Below are 24,076 nucleotides of genomic sequence, written 5' to 3' on the forward strand. Positions count from 1 at the left end.
CATTGCATGCAAGGCATCTTGATATGCATTCTGATAGTCAAGTACATTGGGCATTTACTGTAGAGAACCATAAGTAGCTTGCATTCTGAACTCGACGCCGAGCGACCACCCATTTGCGGGGTATGGACAGTCTTGTGAAAGAGAGAGGCTACGTCAAGCTCACCCGGGATCCGAACCACATGACCGACAGCGCGAAGTTTCATTGTGTGCAAAGGTGAATGCGTAAGTAAGTTCATTTATGTAAACACTATGCTATCTCTCGTCTCAAGCACCAGAAACGCCCATAAGATGCTGCTAAAGCCGACTTTTGGTCCGAACATCATCAAAGCCTGCAAGAAGTACGCCGATGAAAATGCGCAAAACAAGTCTCAAACACGCGCGTCGTTCCTGTTTCCTCATATCGAAATCATCAACTTCCATTCTCCTCACGGCCCAACGTTGAACTTCAACCTCACACCCATGCTAGCAAGTTCAATGTCCAAGAACTTGAGCACACCCGGCACCGCCACAACGGCCACATCCTCACCACCGCTATACCGCATGCCCTGCGCATCCATCCACAAGTCTGCTTTACTGCTATTCGCATCAGCTAGCACCGCACACCTCCTGCAGCGGATCGTGAGATCCTTGCCGCTCCTATCCTTCTTACGACCGTACTCCGCGACGGTGGGAGTAGTGCTGAGGAAAGAGCCGCAGGTACGGCATATGGATGCTTTTGTGTAGTCGGAACAGTTCATGAGGCGGTCTTGGAGCAAGAAGGCTGTGCCGTGGGCGAGGAGGGAATCGCGTTCCATTTCTCCGACACGGATACCACCGCCCTTGCTGCGTCCCTTGATGGGTTGGCCGGTGGTGGAGACTACGGGGCCTGTGGTTCTGGCTTGGAACTTATCGTTCACCACTACGGAGTTTGTTAGTGAATGCGTGTGGAAACTTGTGACGTGTGGAAACTTGTGACGTGTGGATACTTACTGTGACGTAGACGCTGGTAGTAGACCACACCGATGTAGATGTCTGCGTGTAGTTCTTGACCTGTTATGCCAGAGTACATGGGCTCGTTGCCGTAGTAGTTGTAGCCTGCTTTCGATAGCTGGTGGCCGAAGTAGTCGACGGCTGTGTTTTGCTCGTCGAAGCGGAAAGGCGTTGAATCTTGAGCCATGCCGTGGAGCGCTCCGGACTTTCCGGCTAGCGACTCGACGAACATACCGATTGTCATACGCGAGGGGAAAGCGTGAGGGTTGATGATGACGTCGGGTTGCATGCCGCTCTCGGAGAAGGGCATGTCTGGCGTGGGAAACTTTTGACTGACGACACCCTTCTGTCCGTGACGGGAAGAGAACTTGTCACCGACGACTGGAGAACGGGGAATGCGCAGTTTGATGCTGAGCTTTTGGCAGGGTTGGGTTCCGTCTTCGGCTCCGATGATGCGGACTTCTTCCACGAAGGCGAGTTCATCGTCCTTGTATTTGAAGAACTGTGTCTGGCCGTCACGATTAACGTACTCGCCGGTGGCTGCGTCGTACGAAACAATATGCCATGCGGCAATAACGTCGCCGTGACGCAGCATGGTGCCAACACGTGGAAGACCATCCTCGTCAAGTGTTTCCTTGGAAGCGGCCTTGACCAACCCCTCAGGAGCAAAGCCGAACAGCTTGGTCACTGACTTGCTTGATCGGCTCTTCCGGTTGCCTTCTTCGAGGTCGCAGATCTTCGTCTTGTATACGGTTCCATGGCCGAAACCGCGCTCGTGTGATGATTTGTTCAAGATCATAGCGTCGTCCATGTCGTATCCAGTGTATGAGATGACAGCGACGACGGCGTTCATTCCGTTGGGAAAGTTGTCCATGCCGTATTCGTTGTGCAGCGGAGCTCTGGCGATTGGAGTCTGGCCAGTTTGTAGGCGGTAGGTCTTGTTGTCGGTTCGGTATGCTGTAGCAGTTCCTGGTGTACCCATCGATTGTTTACCCATCTGACACTGGTACATGTTACGCGGAGATTGGTTGAAATCCGAGAAAGGCGTTTGGTTGGCGATGATACTGAAGATGTTGGTTGGATCAAACTCAACATGGGTCGAATCGCCAGAAACGATCTCGGCATCTGTGCAGGCGATGGACATGTAGGGCTGCTCAAAGGGTCCTACGTAGTCGAGCTTGCCGAGAGGCAGGTACTTGACAGGTCGGTACATTCGCGAGCTTTGTGAGAAGAGGTAGACACCGGGGTATTGGCCGCCGTTGGATCCAGGAATGAAACCAATCTCCATTTCCAACGGCACGTTGTGCGAGCCTTCGACCTTCCAATAACGGAGCGTATCGGCAATGGTCTTGGCCTGCTTGGGCGAGCAGAAGCCTAGGACACGACCGTCCAGCTGTACGACCACACTCGCTTCGAGAGAGGCGGCTGACTTGCTCGATACGCCTAGTTGCGCAACAAGGTTGGGAATCGTCGAAACATCGACGTTGGAAGTCGCGATCTTGCACTTGTGCGCGAAATGGTTGAGAAGACCACAGGGCGATCCATCAGGAGTGTGTACAGGGCACATGAATCCCCACGCCTCGGGAAGTAGCTTTCGAACTGTCGTTGTCTTCAATTGTGCGAAGAAGGCACCTCGATGCACCATCCTGAAATGTGAAATGAAACGGGGAAAGTTGAGTTTCTCAGCGACCACGACGTATCCAGAAGTTTGCTGCAGATCCAGACCCGTTGGACTGACAAGATTACCAGTACTGAGGAAGTATTCCATAGCTTGTCCAAGGTTCATGTTTGTTCGTCGGAGGATCTTGGAGTTCCAGTCCTTGGTGAAGTCCTGGGATGTGAAAGGCTTGTACTCGTTCTTCCTTCCCCACTCCCTTAGCACAAGTTGGAAGCTGTTGAGCCACTCTTCTAGCTTCTCTTTCAAGATCATGCCGTAGAGTTGTCCACCTAGTAGGATCTCCTGGAATTGTACAGCATCGGGGTTGTCGACAGCGCAGTCGCCTTCGACCAAAGCGTAGAGTTTCCTGGTCATGAAGAGAAGCATCCTGAACTTGTCGGCATCCTGAGCTGGTGTGACGTTGACGCAGCCTAGATGGGGCAATACGATCTTGCGGAGGAATTCCGTACCGGCCTCCTCGTCGGCGACGTCGGCGGGCAGACCAAGTACAATCTTGAACTTTCCACCCAGATATGCCCGCGTTTTCGCCTTGGTGTGTAGCCCGTAGACCTTGTATGTGCGGAGTAGCAGCTCTACTCGGTCGGTGACGAACTGCTTCTCTTGAAGACCTTCGGAACCGGCTGCACCGACCAGACCCTCGAAAATTTCGCGGTCATTCGTCTCGACCAGAGCCTTCATCACCATGAGGATGGGAACCAGGTATTCTGACTTGCGCCATGAGAAACGGAAGTTGACGTTGCCGTCGCTGAGGTAGTGCAGGACGTTCGTTTGCGAGGTCTGGTCGGGTCGCATCGATCTGAGCTGGATACCGAACTGGGTGTAACCGGGGCCACGGTTGGTGAAGGCGCCGCGCTTGATGGCCGCGGGGTAGTTGCGACGGTTGACCTGGAGGAGACGGATAATCTTCTCGATGCCGTTGACGATAAAGTATCCGCCCAGCTCGTCGGACTCTTCTTTCGCCTTGACCAACTGCGCTGGCGACATGCCTTCCAGCTGGCAGCGGTTCGATCTCAGCATGACGGGTATGCCACCAAGATCCACGACGTCCTCGTTCCAGTCTCCGTTGTTGACCCTCCACTCCAGTCGTGCGCGCATCTTGCCGCGGTATGACGCATGTCGTTCGCGGGCCTCGGCGGGATAGATGTTACGGTTCTTGAGCGCGACCTTGTTCGAGGGCGGCAGGACGGGCTTGTCGAGGAAGACTTCCGATATGCGCAGGTAGAGACGATTCCTCTGGCCTGCGTATTCGGGCGCGGCGTATGGGTCGCCATCGACGAAGATCTTGGTGCCGATGTCTTTTATGCCCTGGTCGAGTTGGCCGCCGCGGGTGAAGATGGTGTTGAACGAGTTGATGTGGGGGTCGACGGCGGCAGCGAGCATAGGGTATGCCGTCTTGTCCTTGGGGGGGTTGCGGAACAGGTCATGCCGCCTGAGGGTATCAAACTGAGCATGTTAGCCTGGCATCATGATATCGAAAGTGCTTCTCTTGCCTTGGTCGACCATTCCTGAGGGCTGTCGGCCCGTGCGGCAGGCGCCATGATTCCGTATGCGGCTATTACGGTGAATGTACAATCAAGGCGCAATCTGTAGCGGCATGCGCAGTATAGTATTAAAGAATGTGAGGTCGCAAGTGCAGCGCGACTGTGAAGATGCGACGCTGCGCTCGAACTTTTTTACTAGACTAGTCCGATCCATGGTTGGGTCACCCCTGCTAGCGCCCTGGCCAAAGTCACACGCCGCGGCGGCTCCATCACTCTGCTGCAGCGTGAACCACTCCGGGCCTTTCTTAGGGCGGCACAGCTCTGCTCTCTACTTCCTCACGGCATTGCCTGCGCTCTTTGCCCCCCGAAGCATCTCAGGAGACGTCGTCCATTTGCCTGTTGTTGCTGCTAAGTCTACGGCGATCGCGCCTACTATATGCCCCGCAGCAAGGATCAAGGTTCCCAGACTTCCCTCCATCGCCCGTACATCACCACTCCTCCCGACCAGACGACAACACCACCGAGTCAGCCCCTGCCCTGACGACGGCCATGGCGAACCTCTTCCGCCGCATCTACGACTGGCTGCTCCGCCTGTTCTGGTATGCCTACCTGTCCTTTTCTACTGGCCCCATTGCGCGCCTCTGGCTGCCTGATGCGCTATTTGATACTCTCCCAACTGTTCAGCTTCCGCCCAAGAAAAAGCAAATCACGGGCGACGATAACATGGCATTCCTGCTAACCTCCGACACCATCCAGGGCGACTGAGATGGACATTACCATGATCGGGTTGCAAAACGCTGGCAAGACTTCGCTGTTGAGAGTTCTGGCGGTGAGTATCTTCCTGATGCGGAAAGACCCTCCTGCGTCGACATCATCAACTTTGATGAATGCGAGCTGACCCATCCATCCTAGGGAGGAGAGTTTACTGTCGAGTAGGTCTACATCCGTCCCGAGTTGCGCCAGCCGGCGGCGACGTTGTTTCATCCGTGTCCCGATGCTACTGCTTTGCGCAACCTCGGGCGTCATCGTAGTCGGGCTGCGCTGACTGGTTCTAGCTCCATCCCGACGGTTGGCTTCAATATGAAGCGTGTCCAGAAAGGCCATGTAACCTTGAAGTGGTGAGTGCCTTCCATGTTCTCCCTGGTCACGCATGTCCGGCTCTTGCAGCGCCAAGCCCAGCCTTGCGGGGTGCAGCGCAATCTACTAGCCTCGAGGCGCATCTGCTGACCAGCGGCAACAGTTGGGATCTCGGAGGCCAACCTAGGTTCCGTTCCATGTGGGAGCGGTACTGCCGCGGTGTGAACGCTATCGTGTACGTCTCCTCTCTTGTGATGGCGGGGTGTCGCTTATCGTCATAGGTTCATCGTCGACTCCGCAGACAAGGAGGCTCTACCCGTCGCTGGCGAGGAACTAAAGCTCCTACTAGAGAAGCCTGCGCTGGAGGGCATTCCTCTTCTCGTCTTGGGCAACAAGTCCGACTTGCCCAACAAGCTTTCCGTCGACGAGCTGATCGAGGCGCTCGACCTCAAATCCGTGTCGCACCGGGAAGTGAGCTGCTACGGCATCAGCGCAAAGGAGGAGACCAACCTCGATGCCGTTCTCCAGTGGTTGATTGCCCGAGCCAGCAAGTGAGGTATTGTGTTGTTCGTATTCGGTCGACGTAACGTGACCGCGACGGTCAGGTGCCGCTCGAGACGCATTCGATTGGGTTTGGTGTTTTCGCAACTTCACGACGCCGACGTGCCTACGTTCTTACGAATTACGGTCGTCAGCTTTACATGACATCTTTAATGATTCTTACGACTTGATGGAAGAAAAGACGGGCAGATCGCTCTGCAGGCTAGCGATGGCCATTCCAGTTCCCCAGTTCGACACATTTACTTCTTCTCGTATCATTATGACGGCGACTGCCCCTCCCTCATCTTGTATCATTCTCTTTGTTTCATGTTCCAGCGAAGACGTAGCGGCTAAGAAAAGACGGAAGATTTTGGTCCAGGTACGAATGACATGTATGGTTGCGCGCGCTTCGTCTCTTGTTCGGCTCCAAAAAGAGTGACCTGAGTTGCAGCGATATAATGGTATCCTTGTCTCTGTCATGTGTCGCCCAATGCTGTCTCCGTGCTCGTGACTATCGCATGCCTCGTGGACAGGTGCGCGGCATCCGGCTTGGTACTGACAATTCGTTTCGACGGATGTCTGTCGAGGGTTCCAGCGCAATTGCGTGCGCAAATTCGCGGTGGCTCCTCTCTCCAGCGGCCTGGCCTTCCAAATCCCGTGTTGCACGCAGCTCAATGACTCCGGTACATGGTAGCGCCGCGGAAGCAGCACCTTGCGCCAAACATTGCAACGAAAAGAACGAACAAGTCCGGAGGGGAAGGAAGAGAGATCAATGCACCGAAAGCAAAGAAGAGAACAAACAACTAAATTATTCGCACAACTCACGCCCGCTGGCAGAAAAACGGGGTGGGACCCAAGCAAAATCCATGGCCATGAACAATTGAACAACTCATCCTGCATTAGCGCCTCCCAGGGAATCTGTGAGCAGAGCCCGTCTGATTGGTCAGACGGCGGCGAGAGCAATGCAAACCCTTGTCGCAGAGCTGGGAGTCGAATGGCAGGATGGATTGGCAGCCGAAGAGCTGGAGGGGTGCACGGGGAAGTGGGTGGATGTTGCGATGGGGATGTGGATGGTATGGGTTGAGGGTTTGTGGCGTTGGTTTGGGTGGGTGTGGCGCGGTGAAGATGAGGGGTGGTGGGGTTATTGGGGGTGGATGTACAGTACTTGATGCTATGTGTGAGCATCCTGTACCAGACGCCAATTGTGAGAGGATTGCATTCTGAAAGCACCAGGTAAGATGAAAAAACTTAGGTATGATTGTTAATGGTTTGCTGTGACTGGAAGACTCACGCAGCATCAATATCGTCGCTGAGCACAAAAGTCCAAAGATTCTAGCTACACAACTTTCGTGCTACAAAGGTCAGACCATCATCATCGACAGCGACCTACAAATACCGTGCAAGACGTGCAACGCAACCATCTCATGATGGCAACAGCTAAGCGACCACGCAGCGCAAAAGCTTCACGCGCACTGCCGACCCGAACGAAAGCCAATGTCTCGGAATCAAGAGGCTAAGGTACGTACCTTTAGCGCCCCGTTTTAGCTAAGGGCTAGAACCTAGTCCTACAAAAGCACCTATAGTTATATGCTTTTACTACTACTCTCTTTCTTTTTTCTTCTTTTATACTAAGTTAAAAAGTTTTTAGATCTTCTCTAGTATATAAGCTAAGTTAAGATACTCTTTTTTATAACTATTAACTTAAGTAGTATTTTTTAGCTTAGCTAGCTACGCTAGTTAAGCTTAAAGAAAGTTAATTAAGTCTTAATTATTAGAGACTATATTAGTTAGTTAAGTATAGCGCTTTAAGTAGTATATAAGTACTATTTAAAGTACTATAGTATACTTTAGTAATAAAGTATATAAGCTTAGCTTTTAATTTTTAGTTAAGCTTAGAAAAATTATTACTACTAATATTTTTAGTAAAGATAGTAGTAGTTTTTTTATCTATAGTTAATAAGTAATTAATTATAGCGCTACTAGCTACTTTATAGTTAAAAAGTAAAATAGTAAAGTTATTAAAAGTAGTATAGTAGTAAAACTAGTAATATAATAAGAGGCTAAACAGCTATTAGACTTAAGAGTTAGTGCGCTAGAGAGAGCTAGGTCTAAACAGTGTTTAGACAAGAATAACAACTACATACATATATATAATATAATTAATTTGCATTAAGTACCTATTCTAATAGAGATACTACTAATCTCTCTACTATAGTAGTTATAGCTAAGTATATAATAGATAGAGAAAAGATTAGTTTAGCGTATTACTTTTATACTTACTACTACTTACACAACTATAATATAGCTAGAGAAGTACTATAGTTTATAAAAATATACTTAAAGTACTATTAACTAAACTATAGTTCTACTGTAGTAGAGAGATTAGTAGTACTTCTATTAGAATAGGTACTTAATGCAATTTAATTATATTGTGTGTGTATATGTGTAGTTCTTGTCTAAACACTATTTAGACCTAGCTCCTTTTAGCGCACTAACTCTTAAGCCTAATAGCTGTTTAGCCCCTTATTATATTACTAGTTTTACTACTACACTACTTTATAAAAGAAAAAGAATAGCTTATATACTTAAATATTAAGGTTAGAACAGGCTAGAATAGACGCAGTAGTAGTAGTACCTTTAGCGCAGACTCGACACACGATTGCGAAAGCAACGGGCGCAGCAAACCTCATGATCACTCCAGAACCACCGTCGGCCGACCAAACCCCTCCAAATTCTCACTCTACTAATCAGAGACCGCCCAAATAGAATGCAAATGGACACGTACCTAGGTACCAGCTCAGGATCAGTCGTTGACAGATCGGACCCAACCACCCACAGTGGTACTCTGGAAAGTCATTGCAATCAGATCGTTACGAGACGAGCGCAAGAAGATGCCTAAACACCATGCGCACCACAACATCTCGCCGCATTCTCACTCCACTCTTCTCGAACAAGCTAGAAGCCGGGTATCCCATCAGCCATCATCCATCTCCACTGCGCCTCCTCACCCACAATCAGCAGTTCCCAAAAGCCTTTCCAGCCCACCCAATAAGCCCAAAGCACGCATCGTAATCGTCACCAGCTTACCCTCTCGGTCTGCGCTTTACCCGTCTAAAGCCTAGATGCGGGCCCCAAGCCATACTCCGGGCTGCGTTCTTGGCTAATTGTGGCTGAGCACCAACCATGCCACCGAAAAGACACATCATTCCCTGGTCGAGCGGATATCGTCATAAGCAGTCAGCCGGAACCCTGTTCCTGCGGATTCGTTCCATCCCATCTCCATCGCGTCTTTCTGAACTTTTATCATTTCGAACATTTGAAACAAACGTCGCATATTGTTATACTTCACACATTTGAATATCATCATGGTAGACATTGAGATTGCGCATCCCCACCACGTTCCTTACCGTACGAGACAGTACTACGGGCCAGACTATGGCGACAGGTACGTTTATTCCATGCGCTCATCATCGTCATCCCCAATCCTCTCCTTCTCCATCATTCGCTGCAAAGTGGCTGTGCGACACACTTTAGCTGCGCAGCGGCGCAGTTAGTCTCTGAATTTTCTGGGGAAAAGGCACGCTTGGTGGATCAACGGATCGGCTTGGTCCTGCCCAGGTGGCTTCGCGTTGGTGCAGATGGGTGTTTGCGACAGACGACGTCACAACGTCACTGCGCCCAGCCTGGCGCCCGCATCACTCGGCATCTGCGTACTGCTAGAATGGCCTGCCTTGCGGTGGCCCTTGCCACGGACGTTTCTTGGTCTTGCTCATAATACGCTGCTTTCGTTCTCTCTTACTTTTGTTCTTCACCCACTCGAACGCACTACGCCTTCCACCACTCCACTTTTTACTTGCGCATCACGATACTGTCAAGTGATCGAGAGATACTGGCGACGCGACACACAAATACACAAACGAAGCTTCTAACACGCCATGGCTAGGACGTGCTATAGCAACAGCCGGGGCTACTACCGCTGCAACTCAGCATGGAATAACTGGGTTCGCTGGGTCGTCCTCGTAGTCGTCGTCTTGGGCTTCCTACTCCTCTTCGTACTATGCTCGTAAGTACCCCACCCATCCTGTCCACTCATCCACCCACACCCGACCTCCCAACTCACGCCTCTAACAATTCTCCAGCTGCCTAACCGCCCGCCGCCGCCGCAAAGCCGGCCGCCAACCCTTCTACGGCACAGGCTGGGCCGCGCGCCCAGGCAACAACAACTACGGCAACAACACCACGGCACCCTACTACAACAACCAACACAACCCCGCACCCCCTTACTCTGCCGCTACAAACAACAACAACAACGGATACTACGGCGGCGGAGGCGCAAACCAGGGCTACTACGGCCAGCAAAACGGCGTCGAGCTGCAGAGTCCGCAGCCAACATACGGAGGCGGGTATGCGCCGCCGCCGGGCCCGCCGCCGACCAAGGGTTAAGCGTTGTACGGTTGATGGTGAAGATATGGTTCATCGATTCAAATGGGATGGATTGGCGTTTGAGGATACTGTGAGGCTTGGAATCGTGTTGCGATATGAGATGAACGCGCGAGGAGGATACGGGCTTTCCTTTTACATTATGGGACAAGACGCTCGATACCTCTTATATGCTTTGAATGTCTTTTACTCTGATTATTCTCTATACATGTTGAAGATATGATCTACTATTGTATGTAATACGAATACTTCATGTGGAGCTTTTCGAAAGACCTGTTTGTGCACTTTTCTTGCTTGTGATGCATCCATATGGATGAAAGGCTCAGGTATCTTAGTACGGCACTTTGTCATTGCATGTTGAGCGCCGTGTTCAGGTTTAAAATCTGCATGTATTTCATCAAACCACGTTACTCTACACTTCTCAGTGTTAAGACTTGTAGTCTTGTCCAACTCACGGGCAACATCGAAATTCGTAAAAAGAGCATGTGAACACGCTAAGCATACACCTTTTCAACCGATCCTGCAATGCTACCTAGCCTCCAAGCGCTGATCTCTTACTTCCAACCAATCTAACCCACCAACCTCAAACCACTGGCCGGCGCACCGATCTGTGTGATGCCGTCGATCCTGCAAACAGTGCCCTTGTACCTGGCGTGATACTTGGCTCCGCTGTACGGGCTGGTAACCGAGGGCATGCCGCTGTAGATGGGTGTGAAGCTAGCTGCGCAGATGTCAAAGTCGGCGAATTGATCAAAATCAATCTCGATGACGTCGCTGGGGTTTCTCTCGGCGACCGTCTTGACGCGGTTAGCCTGCTCCTTCATCTTGGCATTGCCGGTGCGGTCGAGCAAAGCGTTTGCAAAGTTCAGCGCCGTGTTGAGCTGCTTGTTCTTGTGGGCAAACATCATGGCTGCTGAGAGCGGGATCGAGTTATGGGGACCCTCAAGGTCGGGGACGGTGAAGTAGGCAGAGAGTTCGAGGGCGCGCTTCTTGTCCGCGTCGGAGAGGGCGGAGATGTCGGTAGCGCCATTGAGCAGTTTGCGACGCTCCAATTCGATGGACATAGCAAGGATATATTGCGTGGCCGTGTTAATTGCCTTCTTAGCCTACGTCAATGTTAGTATGCGTTGGCTGGTTGTATGTCTGTGAAACTTACATCAGAAAACTCAGCTTGGGAAGAGACGACGTTGACCATGATGAGCTGCAACAGGCTCTTGAGGACTGCAACACCCTCTTCCAATTTGTTCTTTTGCAAGAACTGCTTGCCAGTGGTCAAGTCAGTTGATAATATCGACTCCAAATCGCGTGGGATGATGGGCAGGATCTTGCGCGAGTCCGTCTCGTCCACCGTTCTCCGTACGTAGTTGACCAGCGAAGGCATGTTTGGTGTCGCTGGCAAGTAAGTTCGGGTGGCTTGGTAGATCTCCTGGAAGCGCTCTTCAAGAGGAGCGAAGTTGACAGCACCAACCTGTCGGTTGAGTAACTGCATGGCAGTATCGAATGATCCTGCAGCAATGTGATCCGCCGCCAAAGGTGAGTTGCGTGCCCAGAAATCAGCTTCGCTGCTTCCTGCACCAGCATCAGCGCCCTCGACCTCAACGAAGTCGTCGTCTGCCTCCACATCGCCATCATCACCCATGTCCCAGCCACCGATATCGTCGTCCTCGCCACCTCCAAGTTCAGCAGCCGCACGGGTAGGCTCGGCGTCGCCCATAAGATCCTCGTCGCCAAAGCCATTTGCTGTTGGCTCTTCGGATCCAATGCCTTCAACTTCGCCTTGGAGAGCCTTTTCAAATACCGTCGAAGAAGCTGCGTGCGTTGGCCAGTTGGCTTTGTGGGTCGGCACGATAGGCTTAGCAGGCGCCGAAGGGGCACCTATTGAGGGAAGGTTAATCTGTTCCTCCGATACACCGGCAGCTTCCAGTATCGACTGTGCCTGTTCGTCGAGACCTTGTGCCTTGGCAGTGGCATACGCGAGGGGATATAGATCGAGCTCCTGGAACATCTCTATCCGGTTTTGTACGTCTCCCAGATAAAGCGCGTTCTGAAATCGTGCTGTCATGTCACCGCGGTGCTCTGCGATCTTAGCCATGCGCTTTAACTTGTCCTGATCTCCAGTCGTGAGGTATAGGAATGATAGCTTGTCGAAGTTGCGCAGCTTCTGGTAGGTCATCTCTACGGTTTGGTGGTTGCCGTGTGCTAGAGCTTCGGTGCTCAGCCGTTGCCAGAGCTTTGGTCGGTCGAGCTGCTTAGCCATCTCAACTGCAACCTCTAGATTACCGCATTCGATAGCAAGCTCGAAGCGTGTCTGAGGATCCTGCACGAATTGAAGAGCAATCTCGGGATAGCCCTTCTTCTGTAGGTAGGAGATGATGCTCTGTCCAACCAGACTTGAAGTCTTGATGATGTTGAGCATTTCGTCGTAGTTGCGCTTGACAAGGGCGAGCTTGAATCGATATTCGGTGGGGTCGATTTGGAGAATCTTGGGCTTCGCAGCACGGTCTAAGCAGTATACGTTGCGACCCTTGACCCTCACAAGGTATACTGTTTGCTCCAGCGTGCGCACAATACCATTGTCGCCGTTCATCAGACTGTATTTGATATGGTTCAACGTGGAGTAGAGAAGAACACCCGTGTCGTCGAAAATTGCACTCTTGATTCGGATAGTCTCGTGCAGAGTGCTGACTTGCTCCAGGTTCTTGTTCGCAATGGTCACATTGTGTTTGCTCAGTAATGCGACGTGCAGTCCATCTGATGACCAGACGACGTACTTGACGCCGTTGACAGAGAGCTCAGCAAGATTCTTCTTGGCCTGGATGTCGTAGAGAACAACCGACGTAGGAGTGATCAAGAGCAAGTTACCGGTGCCGCCGAAGTAGATGTCGGTAGTTCCGTGCGGGGGTTTGATGGTCTTGGTAGTGGAGTTGCTGAGATCCTTGATGTCGATCTGTTGGTTAGACTGGTTGAAGACCGCAAATCGATTCCTAGCCACGAATACAGCCGAGTTACCAGATCCTCGCTTGGTGTCGGTCGGTTCTACCGCTCCTGAAGCGTCGCGGGGAAGGCTGATCAGCTCATATGTTCCGCTGTCAGCTGGAGATGTGACCAAGATTGAGCGTTCGGCAGGGTTGTAGGACAGTGTTCGCGGAGGTACCCAGGCGCTTCCCAGCTTCTTGAGAGACAGCATCGATGGGGACTCGATGTTCTTCTGGAAGTCGTAAGACCGTACGTGCTTCTCTTTGGTTATGTAGAAGAGGTTGTTCTGGTAGACGGCGGACGCGGGCCGCTCGCGTTCCAGTTTGAATACCATGACACCGTTGTCGTGACCGGCAGCGAACAGGTTGATCTCAGGATGGGCTGCGATGACCCAGAAGCGGTCGTTTTCGCGCTTGAAGGACTGAACAGATGTACGCCTGTTGAGATCCCATACGCGAATCGTCTTGTCTTCTCCAACGGACAGAATCAAGTCCTGGTGTGGGTGGAACAGACACGCAGACGCGTTCTGGAAGTGCCCTCGGCAAGTATCGACTTCCCATGCCTTTGTTTCCGACATCCTCCACAGCTTGACGAGGCGATCGTCACCAGCGGAGACGATCAATGGGAGCGTAGGGTGGAATGCGACCCAGTTCACACCTCGGTCGTGGCCTTCAAGAACGAACTTGACAACAGCATCGGTGTTTCCGAACATATCCGCCTGGTTCTGGTTCGCGCGTGCCATCTGGTCCTCGAATGACATAGCTTGCGGTGCCGAGTGCTTCTTCCTCAGTCCAGAGATATCCCAAACGCGAACCGACTGATCGAGCGAGGCGGAAACGATAAGGTCTTCCTTCGGGTGGAATTGCGCGCACATGGTGTAATGGTTGTGACCGGTCATAGTACATACTTCGGAGGGTTAGGTGTGTCTTTGCGAGGCTTGCGACGAACTTACTTAGTGATCCTATGAACGTTAGTTGTGTACCAAACAGCAATTGAGGATGTCACTTACGGTTCTGCCAATTCCATATACGAATGGTCTCTGGTTTGCGTTAGTCATTGCACATCGAACCCATAGCATGCGCTTACGGTCGTCGGAACTACTCAATATCCATGGCAGCTCGTGGTGGAAGAAGACTGTGCGGACATAGTCCAAGTGGCCGTTCAACGTGAAGAGACATCGCCGAGTCTGGTATGACCAGACCTTGATCTTGTAATCGTCGCCACCAGACACGAATCTGTGCAGTCTCAGTATGTTGCTGACCCTCCCAAGGTGTCCACGGGATGCTCACAATGGCTGGGTCTTGTGGAAGTCAACGCCGCGGACCGGCCCGTCGTGTTCTTCGAAGCGATCTATAAGGGTACCCATGCGGTAGTCCCATAGCTGGATGGTCGACGAGTGTAGCGACACAAGGATCCATGGCCTGGAAGCGGTCAGCGGGGAAGGGAGCCGCGTGGTAAAGGTATGAGCTACCTCTTGGGGTGAAAGGCAATGCCTTTGGCACGCGAAGACTTGGACTCAAACTGCCCAGAATTAGCTAGCTACACGGTCGCATAGATGAGAGCTGCTTGCCTTGGTCAACATCGAGGGAGAGGAGGCCATGGCGGAATTGGGGACGAAGCCGCAGCTTCACGGTCGTCTAGAGTGGCCTCAATGCAAGAGACAGCGAGCGCGAAGGGATACGGGTATAAGGTAAGGAGAAAGAAACACGGTGTTGACTATTATCTTTGGTATTGCTGCCTGCGTGAGCTGCTCTTGCTAATGTTCGATATGCCACGCAACATTCGGATTAACCGCCTAGCCGTCTTGGTCTCTAGCGCGCTTTCCCCACCAAGGTCACGTGAGATCTGCCAGACATCGCCTCAACTCCGTCTGAAGCGCTCGGGGCCTGTTTCAATTTCAAGCGAACCTCGAGTTCCCACACTAGTTGCCATAAGGCAGAGCCTCACTTCTTGACGCTGCCTCATCTCAATTTCGCCGCCGCTGCGTGGCTCGGCTCCCCTGGTCTGGCGTCCTGCAACGATGCCCCGCAGAACTCACCAATGCGACTCCGTGTGCCAGCTGGCATCGTAGTGCCAACCCTACCTACCCGCCCTGTGCAGGACAATTTTGCTCGCTGACCTCATTGGGCATCCATCCTGTCTGACGCAAGGTAGATTGCCCGAGTCTCTGTTGCGACTAATCGTTCGCAAACACGCAGCATCGGAGTCATGGAGGAAACCGATGCTGCGCATGCAAAGGGCAGCAATGCTGCAGACCCGCTCCGTGGCCGGCCAGCTCATCGCTGAAACGCAGGTGATAATTGGCGACAGCCCGCACACATTTCTGTCTCTGCAGGGAATTCATACCTCCTCCAGTACTCTTCTTCCCCTTTAACGTTCCCATTCGATCACCACAGACGCATCGCATCCGAGCTGACCTGCACTTTGTGGCTGTTACCGATCTGCGAGCTACGCTGCCTGCATTGCTGCCTATAGTACTCCAATTCTACCTGCACGATAAGCCAAGGCGTTGCAGGGTTCGACTTGTCAAAACTCTCCACCTCTCCGCTCGAGCTCGCCGCTCAGATATCCCAGTAAAACACTCCCGGGCCACCTCCAGAATGATACAGTCGACGCAACTCCTCTTCCGTATTTCAAAGATTAGACACGCCTGTCGGACTTTGATCCCTTAAGAAGTCAGCATAAATTCCTGAAAAGATCATCGATACGTACGCGATCGCAATTGGCTGCAAGCAAGCCTGACGCAACTTTCCCGTCAAACCACCACGACACCCTCCTGGCCATGGCAACACACCACGAAATGCCAGCCGCTGCGCTCAACGGCCATCCGCAATCACCACCCATGACGCCGACTCCTCATACCATTAGTCGCTTCCCGCCACCAAAATTCCAAACCTCTCCAGTACATCGGCGCGTAAGCAACTTCATCCAGACACCTCCACTGGAATACATTGAACCGACCGGACACGACTATCACTTCAGCTTCACACGCCCGCAATCGTGCCCGGCATCTTCGCGTCTGTCGTCAGAGTCCGACAGGGCTTATCCGGCAACAACGTTGGAGGGATCTGAGTACGAGACCGACTCTGAGGAGGATTGCGAATCGGATCAAGAAAGTGAACAAGAAGAGGAGATACCGATGCGTCGGGTAGAAAAAGCCCAATTCGTACTCGAAGAACTGGACAGCGATCCAGGCTACGACTGTGACGTAGAGGTAGTGCGACCAGACCATTGCGAAGATGCAAGGAGCGAAAGGAGCGGCACAAAGGCAGCGATATTCGCCAGAATGAACGAGCTACAGCTCGAAGAAGACACTTCAGAAGACGAGGAAAGGGAGCGCATTTACCTGAAGAAGAAGAAACGATGGAGTGCAGGCATCTTCAAGCGCAGCCACAGCCAGAGCGTGGAAGGAGACAGCAGTTACTCCGACGATGACCCTCTCGATGACAGGGACCAGAACGCTCGCCGACTGCGCCGTCGCGTCCGAGGGCCTAGAAGAGGCTCACTGATCTTCGAAGACCGTGGTTTCTCGAACACGAATAACATTGCGGAGGTTGAGGAACCTGACGAAGGAAGGGTGCTACACTCCAAGGGACCGCCATCTATCCCTAGTGATGACGCCTTCACTCTAGACGAGCTGCCGTTCTGGGGAGGGCACAACATGATGGACATGGAGTTTGAGTCTGACCAGGTGTCAGAATTATGATTGACGAATCTTAGAGGCCATTGCCATGACCTTACGGCTGTTCTCTTAGCTCATTGCGTTCACGAGCGACACGCTTGCTGTCGATTGTTTGATTTAGCGTAGCGTACTATTTTCTGAATGCATCTGTTTTTACCTGCACATTGCTCAGCATCCGCCAGACCGTGAGACATGGTCTAGATGCGAATTTCAAATTCACCTGCGTCTAAGCTCTGGCTTTGTTGCAGTTTGTTCTTAGAGACGCGTTGGTCTCGCGAGTCAGTGCGGGCTAAACTTAGCCATCCTTAGGTAAACAGACGGCCCACCTGAGCAGGCGTCAACGGCGGAAGCTGACGACCATCCGCACGCGACTAAATCCACGCACCGCCAACTATCAGGCAACGCGCATTCTCAAAGGACGCGGATACTCGCCGTTCCGTTATTTGCGCCTAGTCAAATGACCGCAGTCACAGAATGCAACTCATCTCGCGCGAGACTACCCCAAGGCTAGCCTCACTATGTGATCGTTTACCGGTAGATTGCACACGCAACACCATCCCTTCGCACGGTCAACCTCGCTAGACGTTTCAGCTTCATCAGCGCAAGCGTCAGGAAGTAATTTCCATCCTTTGTTCTATCTATTTCGTGCAAGCGATGCCGTGACGCCGAAATACACCGCCCCCACAAGATCCACGCCCCATCAGCACTCCCGCTGTAAGGCTGACGGACCGCCAGACATAGTCGCACCGACTCCCGATGCCAGCCAATGATTATTCTTGACCCCAGGATGTCTAAGCATATCGCATCCCTCGCTGAAGAGCGCACACAATTAGTCGGCAAGCGTCAACACCGTACTGTACAGCCCTCCGGAATCGTGACTTCCGTCCAGAACAGCTGATGGTGCTGGTAAGACGGATGAGAACAATGGAGGTATAAGTAAAGCAGTGTAGAACACCCCGTTGGAGAATCATCTCCTTACACACAAACAAGAAACTCATACTACCATCTCAACTTTTCCTCTTTACTTTCCATTATCTCCTTGTTTCTTTACTGTCTATTCAAGCCTTCGCTTCTTAATCAGTAATCATGTTCACCATCACCAACATCGTCGTCGCTTCGCTCGCTCTCGGTGCCGTTCAAGCCCTTCCTCAGCATATTCATGCGAGACAGGACAACGCTACTTCCACTCCTGCTGCCCCGGCAGCACCTGTTTCAACGCCTGACATCTTCGATGACCTCCTGACTGCTCCTACAGCCATCAAGCGTTTCCAAAGGCTTTTGACTGTGGGAGAAGGTCCTGAAGGTCCTGAGCTCCTGAAAGGAGACGACCTCCGCAAGGCGACCGTCTTCACTTTCGACAGGAATGCAAAGCCAGCTCCTGGCGCAGAGGGCGGTGTCGCAGTTGCAGCCGTAAGTCTTTCGTTCCCTCAAGTGACAAACCTTATACTAATCCCCTCCCCAGAACATTGGAAACTTCCCCATCCTAACCGGTCTCGGCATCTCCACCACCGTCGGTTTCCTCGAGCCCTGCGGCATCAACACGCCCCACGTCCACCCTCGCGCTACGGAGATGCTCACCCTTGTCGAAGGCGAGAAGATGGAGTTCGGTTTCGTCCTAGAAAACGCCCTCGTCGGACCCAAGCAGAACCCAGAAGTCGCAGGCTACCTCAACGCCTTCGAGGCTACAGTCTTTCCTCAAGGCTCCATCCACTACCAGTTCAACAACAACTGCAAGCCGGCGACTTTTGTGGCGGCCCTCAACTCTGAGGACCCTGGTACGAGCCAGATTGCGCAGAACTTCTTTGCGCTCAACTCGGAGGTTGTTGATGCTACTCTTGGTTTCCCAGTATGTTCAATATGTCAGAATGGTGTGGGGTTTGTGCTAACATGAATGCAAGGGTCAAATCAATAGCAAGAACATCGACGAGTTCGGTGCTTCACTTCCTGCCAACCTGGCCCGTGATGCTAGAGCTTGCATGGCAAAGTGTGGACAGTAAATCCACCAGGGAAGTAATAACACGTTGAGCAGATCTGGTAGGATTTAATATGACGGGACGACATCTTTGAGTGCAGCATACATAGCGACGGCGCGATTCAGATTCTTTGAGCGATTGGTGGGCATTAGTTATTGGTTTTACTTCTTTGTGCATTTACCTTGGATTTGTCGATTGTTTAGATGTACACTCATTATACAAGCGAATAGAAAACACTTGTTTACTAGCTACTGCATTTTGTCACGCGTGAGTGTTGGCAGCCACACATGTGGCACAGCAACTGGACCCTGGAAATGTTATTTTGGTGACTGTTCGCGGCCCCGCAACGACTCATCCAGTTGGGCGCAGGGCGCAAGACACACCAATAACCCACCCGCTTCGACTGAGCTTGATAACGACAGCCCTAAATCGCTGTTCTTACCCACTCCTCTTTCCTCGAAACCACTCCATCACTCTCCCTTCAGTCTCAACTCAATTGGCACACCAGCTGCCCCTCGTACCCCACCACGGCCGACACAATGGCAGACCCCGCGGCAATCCAGCAGGAGATCGCGGACATTGAGAAGAGAATCGAAGAGGCGCAGACACAACTCAAGGATGCAAAGTCAAGATTACAAAAAGCCCAGGCAGCTTCCTTCGTCAACCCCGGCGCGAACATGTCCGAGGAAGAGAAGATGGCGCTCATCAAGGTCAACCTGGCCGAGGTCTTGAACCCAGAGATCATGGACGAGGCGCTGAAGAAGCAAGGACACTTGAAGGTTTACTGGGGTACTGCGACAACAGGACGGCCACATTGCGGTTACGTATGTTTACATCGCGAGACACGGTCGCGTGCAATGCTGACGATGTATGCTGTAGTTCGTACCTATCCTCAAGCTCGCGCAATTCCTCGCTGCAGGCTGCCACGTAAAGATCCTGCTCGCAGACATCCACGGCTTCCTCGACAACCTCAAAGCGCCCATCGAGCTCGTCAAGTTCCGCGCAGAATACTACCGCTACACCATCACCGCACTGCTCAAGGCCGTCAAGGTGCCAATCGACAAGCTAGAGTTCGTACTGGGATCGAGCTATGAGTTGAACTCGGACTACACCATGGATCTGCTGAGACTAGCGAGTATAACAAGCGAGGCAGCAGCAAAGAAGGCCGGCGCAGAAGTCGTCAAGCAAACCGAGAACGCGCCCTTGAGCGGCCTCATCTACCCACTGATGCAGGCCCTCGACGAGCAGTACCTCGACGTCGACGTCCAATTCGGAGGCGTAGACCAACGCAAGATCTTCGCGCTCGCAAAAGACGTACTCCCCAAGATCGGCTACAAGGAGCGTGCCCACTTGATGAACCCCATGGTTCCCGGTCTGCAGGGAGGCAAGATGAGCTCATCCGACCCCGACTCCAAGATCGATGTCCTAGACGACGCCGACGTCGTAAAGCGCAAGCTCAAGAAAGCGCACGCAGCGCCCAAGATCGTCGAAGAAAACGGCGTCCTCAGCTTCGTCGAGTACGTCCTCCTCCCCGCCAGCCACCTCAACTACGGCGAGCCCAAATTCGTCGTAAAGCGGCGCGACGCCGAACCCCTCACCTACACGGATATCAAGAAGATGCAAGAAGACTACGCAGCCGATATTCTCACACCCCAGGATCTCAAGCCCGCGGTTACGGAGGCGCTCAACGCGCTTCTTGAGCCCGTGCAGAAGGAGTTCCAGGGCAACCAGGAGTGGAAGGATATCGAGCAGAAGGCTTACCCACCGCCGCCGGTGGTCAAGAAGGAGAAGAAGGTTAAGAATAAGGGTACTTTCCATCCGAAGCAGAGGAATGTGGAGGCCAAGCCTGATGGGCATGTTGAGGGTGAGGATAAGGCGAAGGTTGATGTTGGGACTGAGGGTGGGGATAAGGCTATTGAGGGGCTGAGTTTGGAGGAGAAGAAGTAGAGGATTCGGATAGATGTTTCGTGATACCGCGTAGATGAGCATACTAGTTGCATCCGTCGTTGCACATATCTACAACGTCCTGTTTAGTAGTCTCCGTGAGGATTGCGTACTCTGGTTGGTACAGATATCTCGACCTCCATGGAGCCTAGAGAGCACTACCGCGGTATTCCACATCCAGCTGTCGTGAGTCTTCCTGTTCCTCCAAAGCCGCCAGTGCAACTGAAGGCTGCCGACTTCGCACCTCAACCATCCCAATGAATATCTGTCCAAGTATCTCCACCCCTCCCTCAAGAATACAGCTCCGCCTCATCCACCCTCCTCATCTCCATCCCCCCAGCCCCCTCCCCATGCATCCCATGCTCGGGTCTCTTCAACGCGGTCCCCTCCTTCAAATACAATATCAACCTAAACGCCGCATTCCCATTCAAATAATACCGATGCAGCCTCTTACTCCGTATAAACCCCAGCCGCTCATAGAGTTTCAAACTCGCGGTATTCGACACCTCGGTCTCCAGGACGATCTCGTCGGCATCGCGCGCAGTCATGGCATCGATGGCAAGGCGAACGAGTTGCGTGGCTATGCCGCGGCCGCGGTACTCTTCTTGCGTGGCGAGCATGGCGATGTAGCCGCGGTAGGTGCCGCTGCGGTGGGGTTCGAGTTTGCAGGTTATGACGCCGATGAGGGTGGATGTTGGGGAGAGGGCCTGCGGGGTTGGGGTTAGTTGGGTGTAATTTGGGGGAGGGGAGGATGGGGAAGTACCATACCATGTAGCATAAATCACCCCATTGGTATAAGAAGTACCGGTATACATAGATACTGTATGGCTCGGAGAGGTCTTTGGAGATTAGTTGGCGGATGGCGGGGAGGTATTGCTCTTCTTTCGAGGGTTCGTATTGGACATATTGGAGGTCGTCGGTCTCTCTCAGCTGTTTGGTCGAGGGTGTCGCCGTCGACGCATCAACTGTGACGTCGCCATCATCATTGTTGGCCATGGCGCGTAGGAAGGAGAGCGATGCGCGTATGCGAAGCCCCTCATAGCGGCCGGCTTGGCCCGCTGTGTCAGGAACGTGCTTTCTCGTGCATCCTTGTGCCGATCATTCCGTCACATGCCGAGGGACGATAACCAAAAACAATCTCGTGGCAGGCGCTCCCGCTCCCTCGTACAACCCCGCGTACAACTTTCAACGCTTCGTTCATGTCTTTCCTGAGACGCCGCTTCGGCGGTGGCGGCGGCGGCGACGACAGCGAGATCTCGACGCCCGAACTGTCCCGCGAACCTTCTCCCGGACCGGATGGGAGATTCAAACGCCCTGCGAACTTGCGCCTGATTACCGCGGAGCAGCTGCAGACGCTCAAGAAGAGGGGGCAGCATAAGAAACGGAGAAACTTCTGGGTGTTTGGTCTGGGAGGCATATTCGGGTTGTTGCTGGCGGGCTTCTTTGCGAGCAGTAATGACATGATTGATCTGAGTAGTTTGGAGGGCGTCAACTTGGAGAGCATCATGGAGGCGCTGCCAGACAACTTTGTGAAGAGCGCGCAGCAGATGCAGGTACGCGCGACTTTCGCTTCCTCCATACGAGGACTGAAAGGGAGAACCTGCGCATCGAGAAGAATCGAGGCTGACTGCCCCAACTCAGTAGAAATCAGAAAAAGACGCCGTAAACTACGATTCCTTCGCCGTCGGGCTCCACGCGCAGAAACAAGGCATCAAAGCCAAACACCCCGTTATCATGATACCCGGTGTCATCTCCACGGGTCTTGAGTCTTGGGGTACAGAGGAAGGGTCAAGACAATACTTTCGCAAGAGACTATGGGGGTCGTGGACGATGATGCGCGCGCTCGTCCTCGACAAGGCGCAGTGGAAACGACACATCATGCTCGACAAAGACAGCGGTCTCGATCCACCGGGCGTGAAGCTACGAGCAGCTCAAGGCTTCGACGCAGCCGACTTCTTCATAACAGGATACTGGATTTGGAATAAGATTCTGGAGAACCTCGCTACCATCGGGTATGATCCAGGGAACGCCTTCACGGCAGCTTACGACTGGCGCATGTCGTACATGAACTACGAGATTCGCGACCAGTACTTTACGCGTCTAAAGTCGCACATCGAAGTCGCCGTGCGCGTGTCGGACAAGAAGGTCGTTCTCCTTTCACATTCTATGGGCTCGCAGGTCCTCTACTACTTCCTTCACTGGGTCGAAGCAGAAGGTTACGGCAACGGCGGACCAAACTGGGTCGACGAATACATCGACAGCTGGATCAATATCTCCGGCTGCATGCTCGGCGCCCTAAAAGATATGCCCGCTGTCCTCTCTGGCGAAATGAAAGACACAGCCCAACTCAACGCCTTCGCCGTCTACGGCCTCGAACGCTTCTTGTCACGTTACGAACGCGCAGAAATCTTCCGCGCAATGCCCGGTCTCTCTTCCATGCTGCCCCTCGGCGGCAACGCCGTCTGGGGCGACGAAACCGGTGCGCCCGACGACCTGCCAGGCCAAAACGTAACGTTTGGCCCTTTTATCCGATTCCGCAACGCAAACAGCACCATGACGCAGAAGAACATTACTGTGGACGACAGCCTCCCCTTCCTTTTCCGCAACACAGAACCCTGGTTCAAGAAAATGATTCAAACTTCCTACTCCCATGGCGTAGCCCACACCACCAAGCACGTCGAAGACAACCAGTTCCTGCCTGCTAAATGGGTCAACCCTCTCGAAACCCGGTTGCCACTCGCTCCGAATCTAAAGATATACTGTTTTTACGGTGTGGGTAAGGATACGGAGCGTGCGTATTATTACCGCAGTGACGACGATCCGTTGTCCGGATTGAATGTCACGCTCGACACGATGTTTACCGAACAGGAGGGCAATGTGGATCATGGTGTTGTTATGGGTGAGGGAGATGGCACAGTCAATCTTCTGAGCAGTGGATACATGTGTACGAAGGGGTGGAAGATGAAGAGGTATAACCCCGCGGGGGTCAAGGTAACGACGTTTGAAATGAAGCATGAACCTGATCGGTTTAGTCCTAGGGGTGGACCTAATACTGGTATGTCTTTCCTCTTACCTTCCTACTCGACTTCTTGGAAGATTTCAGGATTCGTGAGTATGTGCTGACGATGCATGCGCAATAGCGGATCACGTAGACATACTGGGCAGAATGTCGTTGAACGATCTTATTCTGCAGGTGGCGGGTGGAAGGGGCGAGTTGATTAACGATACCATCCATTCTAATATCAGGGAGTACGCTGAGAAGGTCAAGATCTATGAGGAGGAAGACTAGGGTAACGCGTCGGTTGGAATGTTTGGG

The 24,076-nt window shown here is 52.6% G+C and overlaps 9 protein-coding genes across 9 annotated transcripts; 6 read left to right on the forward strand and 3 right to left on the reverse strand.

Moving 5' to 3' along the window:
• Positions 1 to 425: 425 nt before the first annotated feature.
• ACR2 (DNA-directed RNA polymerase I subunit RPA2) lies at positions 426 to 4,185 on the reverse strand (the record flags this gene model as incomplete). The annotated part of the gene is made up of 3 exons (XM_049344029.1): positions 426 to 898; positions 970 to 4,076; positions 4,148 to 4,185. The coding sequence occupies 3 exons, from the start codon at positions 4,183 to 4,185 to the stop codon at positions 426 to 428; spliced, it is 3,618 nt and encodes a 1,205-aa protein (XP_049198464.1).
• A 492-nt stretch (positions 4,186 to 4,677) lies between these two features.
• Positions 4,678 to 5,760, forward strand: J4E93_006112 (uncharacterized protein; the record flags this gene model as incomplete). Its single annotated transcript, XM_049344030.1, has 6 exons — positions 4,678 to 4,727; positions 4,885 to 4,957; positions 5,041 to 5,060; positions 5,184 to 5,246; positions 5,369 to 5,440; positions 5,487 to 5,760. 6 exons carry the CDS (start codon positions 4,678 to 4,680, stop codon positions 5,758 to 5,760), a joined length of 552 nt encoding a protein of 183 aa, XP_049198465.1.
• Positions 5,761 to 9,110: 3,350 nt separating this feature from the next.
• Positions 9,111 to 10,188, forward strand: J4E93_006113 (uncharacterized protein; the record flags this gene model as incomplete). Its single annotated transcript, XM_049344031.1, has 3 exons — positions 9,111 to 9,190; positions 9,689 to 9,808; positions 9,885 to 10,188. The coding sequence occupies 3 exons, from the start codon at positions 9,111 to 9,113 to the stop codon at positions 10,186 to 10,188; spliced, it is 504 nt and encodes a 167-aa protein (XP_049198466.1).
• Positions 10,189 to 10,754: 566 nt separating this feature from the next.
• Positions 10,755 to 14,527, reverse strand: J4E93_006114 (uncharacterized protein; the record flags this gene model as incomplete). Its single annotated transcript, XM_049344032.1, has 5 exons — positions 10,755 to 11,291; positions 11,342 to 14,067; positions 14,171 to 14,200; positions 14,248 to 14,396; positions 14,451 to 14,527. 5 exons carry the CDS (start codon positions 14,525 to 14,527, stop codon positions 10,755 to 10,757), a joined length of 3,519 nt encoding a protein of 1,172 aa, XP_049198467.1.
• Positions 14,528 to 15,961: 1,434 nt separating this feature from the next.
• On the forward strand, positions 15,962 to 16,867 carry J4E93_006115 (uncharacterized protein; the record flags this gene model as incomplete). Its single annotated transcript, XM_049344033.1, has 1 exon — positions 15,962 to 16,867. One exon carries the CDS (start codon positions 15,962 to 15,964, stop codon positions 16,865 to 16,867), a length of 906 nt encoding a protein of 301 aa, XP_049198468.1.
• Positions 16,868 to 17,929: 1,062 nt separating this feature from the next.
• Positions 17,930 to 18,840, forward strand: J4E93_006116 (uncharacterized protein; the record flags this gene model as incomplete). The annotated part of the gene is made up of 3 exons (XM_049344034.1): positions 17,930 to 18,253; positions 18,306 to 18,689; positions 18,742 to 18,840. 3 exons carry the CDS (start codon positions 17,930 to 17,932, stop codon positions 18,838 to 18,840), a joined length of 807 nt encoding a protein of 268 aa, XP_049198469.1.
• A 515-nt stretch (positions 18,841 to 19,355) lies between these two features.
• On the forward strand, positions 19,356 to 20,763 carry J4E93_006117 (uncharacterized protein; the record flags this gene model as incomplete). The annotated part of the gene is made up of 2 exons (XM_049344035.1): positions 19,356 to 19,640; positions 19,696 to 20,763. The coding sequence occupies 2 exons, from the start codon at positions 19,356 to 19,358 to the stop codon at positions 20,761 to 20,763; spliced, it is 1,353 nt and encodes a 450-aa protein (XP_049198470.1).
• A 287-nt stretch (positions 20,764 to 21,050) lies between these two features.
• Positions 21,051 to 21,756, reverse strand: NAA30 (N-alpha-acetyltransferase 30; the record flags this gene model as incomplete). The annotated part of the gene is made up of 2 exons (XM_049344036.1): positions 21,051 to 21,467; positions 21,529 to 21,756. The coding sequence occupies 2 exons, from the start codon at positions 21,754 to 21,756 to the stop codon at positions 21,051 to 21,053; spliced, it is 645 nt and encodes a 214-aa protein (XP_049198471.1).
• Positions 21,757 to 21,959: 203 nt separating this feature from the next.
• Positions 21,960 to 24,049, forward strand: J4E93_006119 (uncharacterized protein; the record flags this gene model as incomplete). The annotated part of the gene is made up of 3 exons (XM_049344037.1): positions 21,960 to 22,313; positions 22,405 to 23,815; positions 23,901 to 24,049. 3 exons carry the CDS (start codon positions 21,960 to 21,962, stop codon positions 24,047 to 24,049), a joined length of 1,914 nt encoding a protein of 637 aa, XP_049198472.1.
• Between the last annotated feature and the right edge of the window lie 27 nt (positions 24,050 to 24,076).

The sequence above is a fragment of the Alternaria ventricosa genome (assembly GCF_023758065.1).
Source record: "Alternaria ventricosa strain BMP 2768 chromosome Unknown scaffold_10, whole genome shotgun sequence".
NCBI lineage: Eukaryota > Fungi > Ascomycota > Dothideomycetes > Pleosporales > Pleosporaceae > Alternaria > Alternaria ventricosa.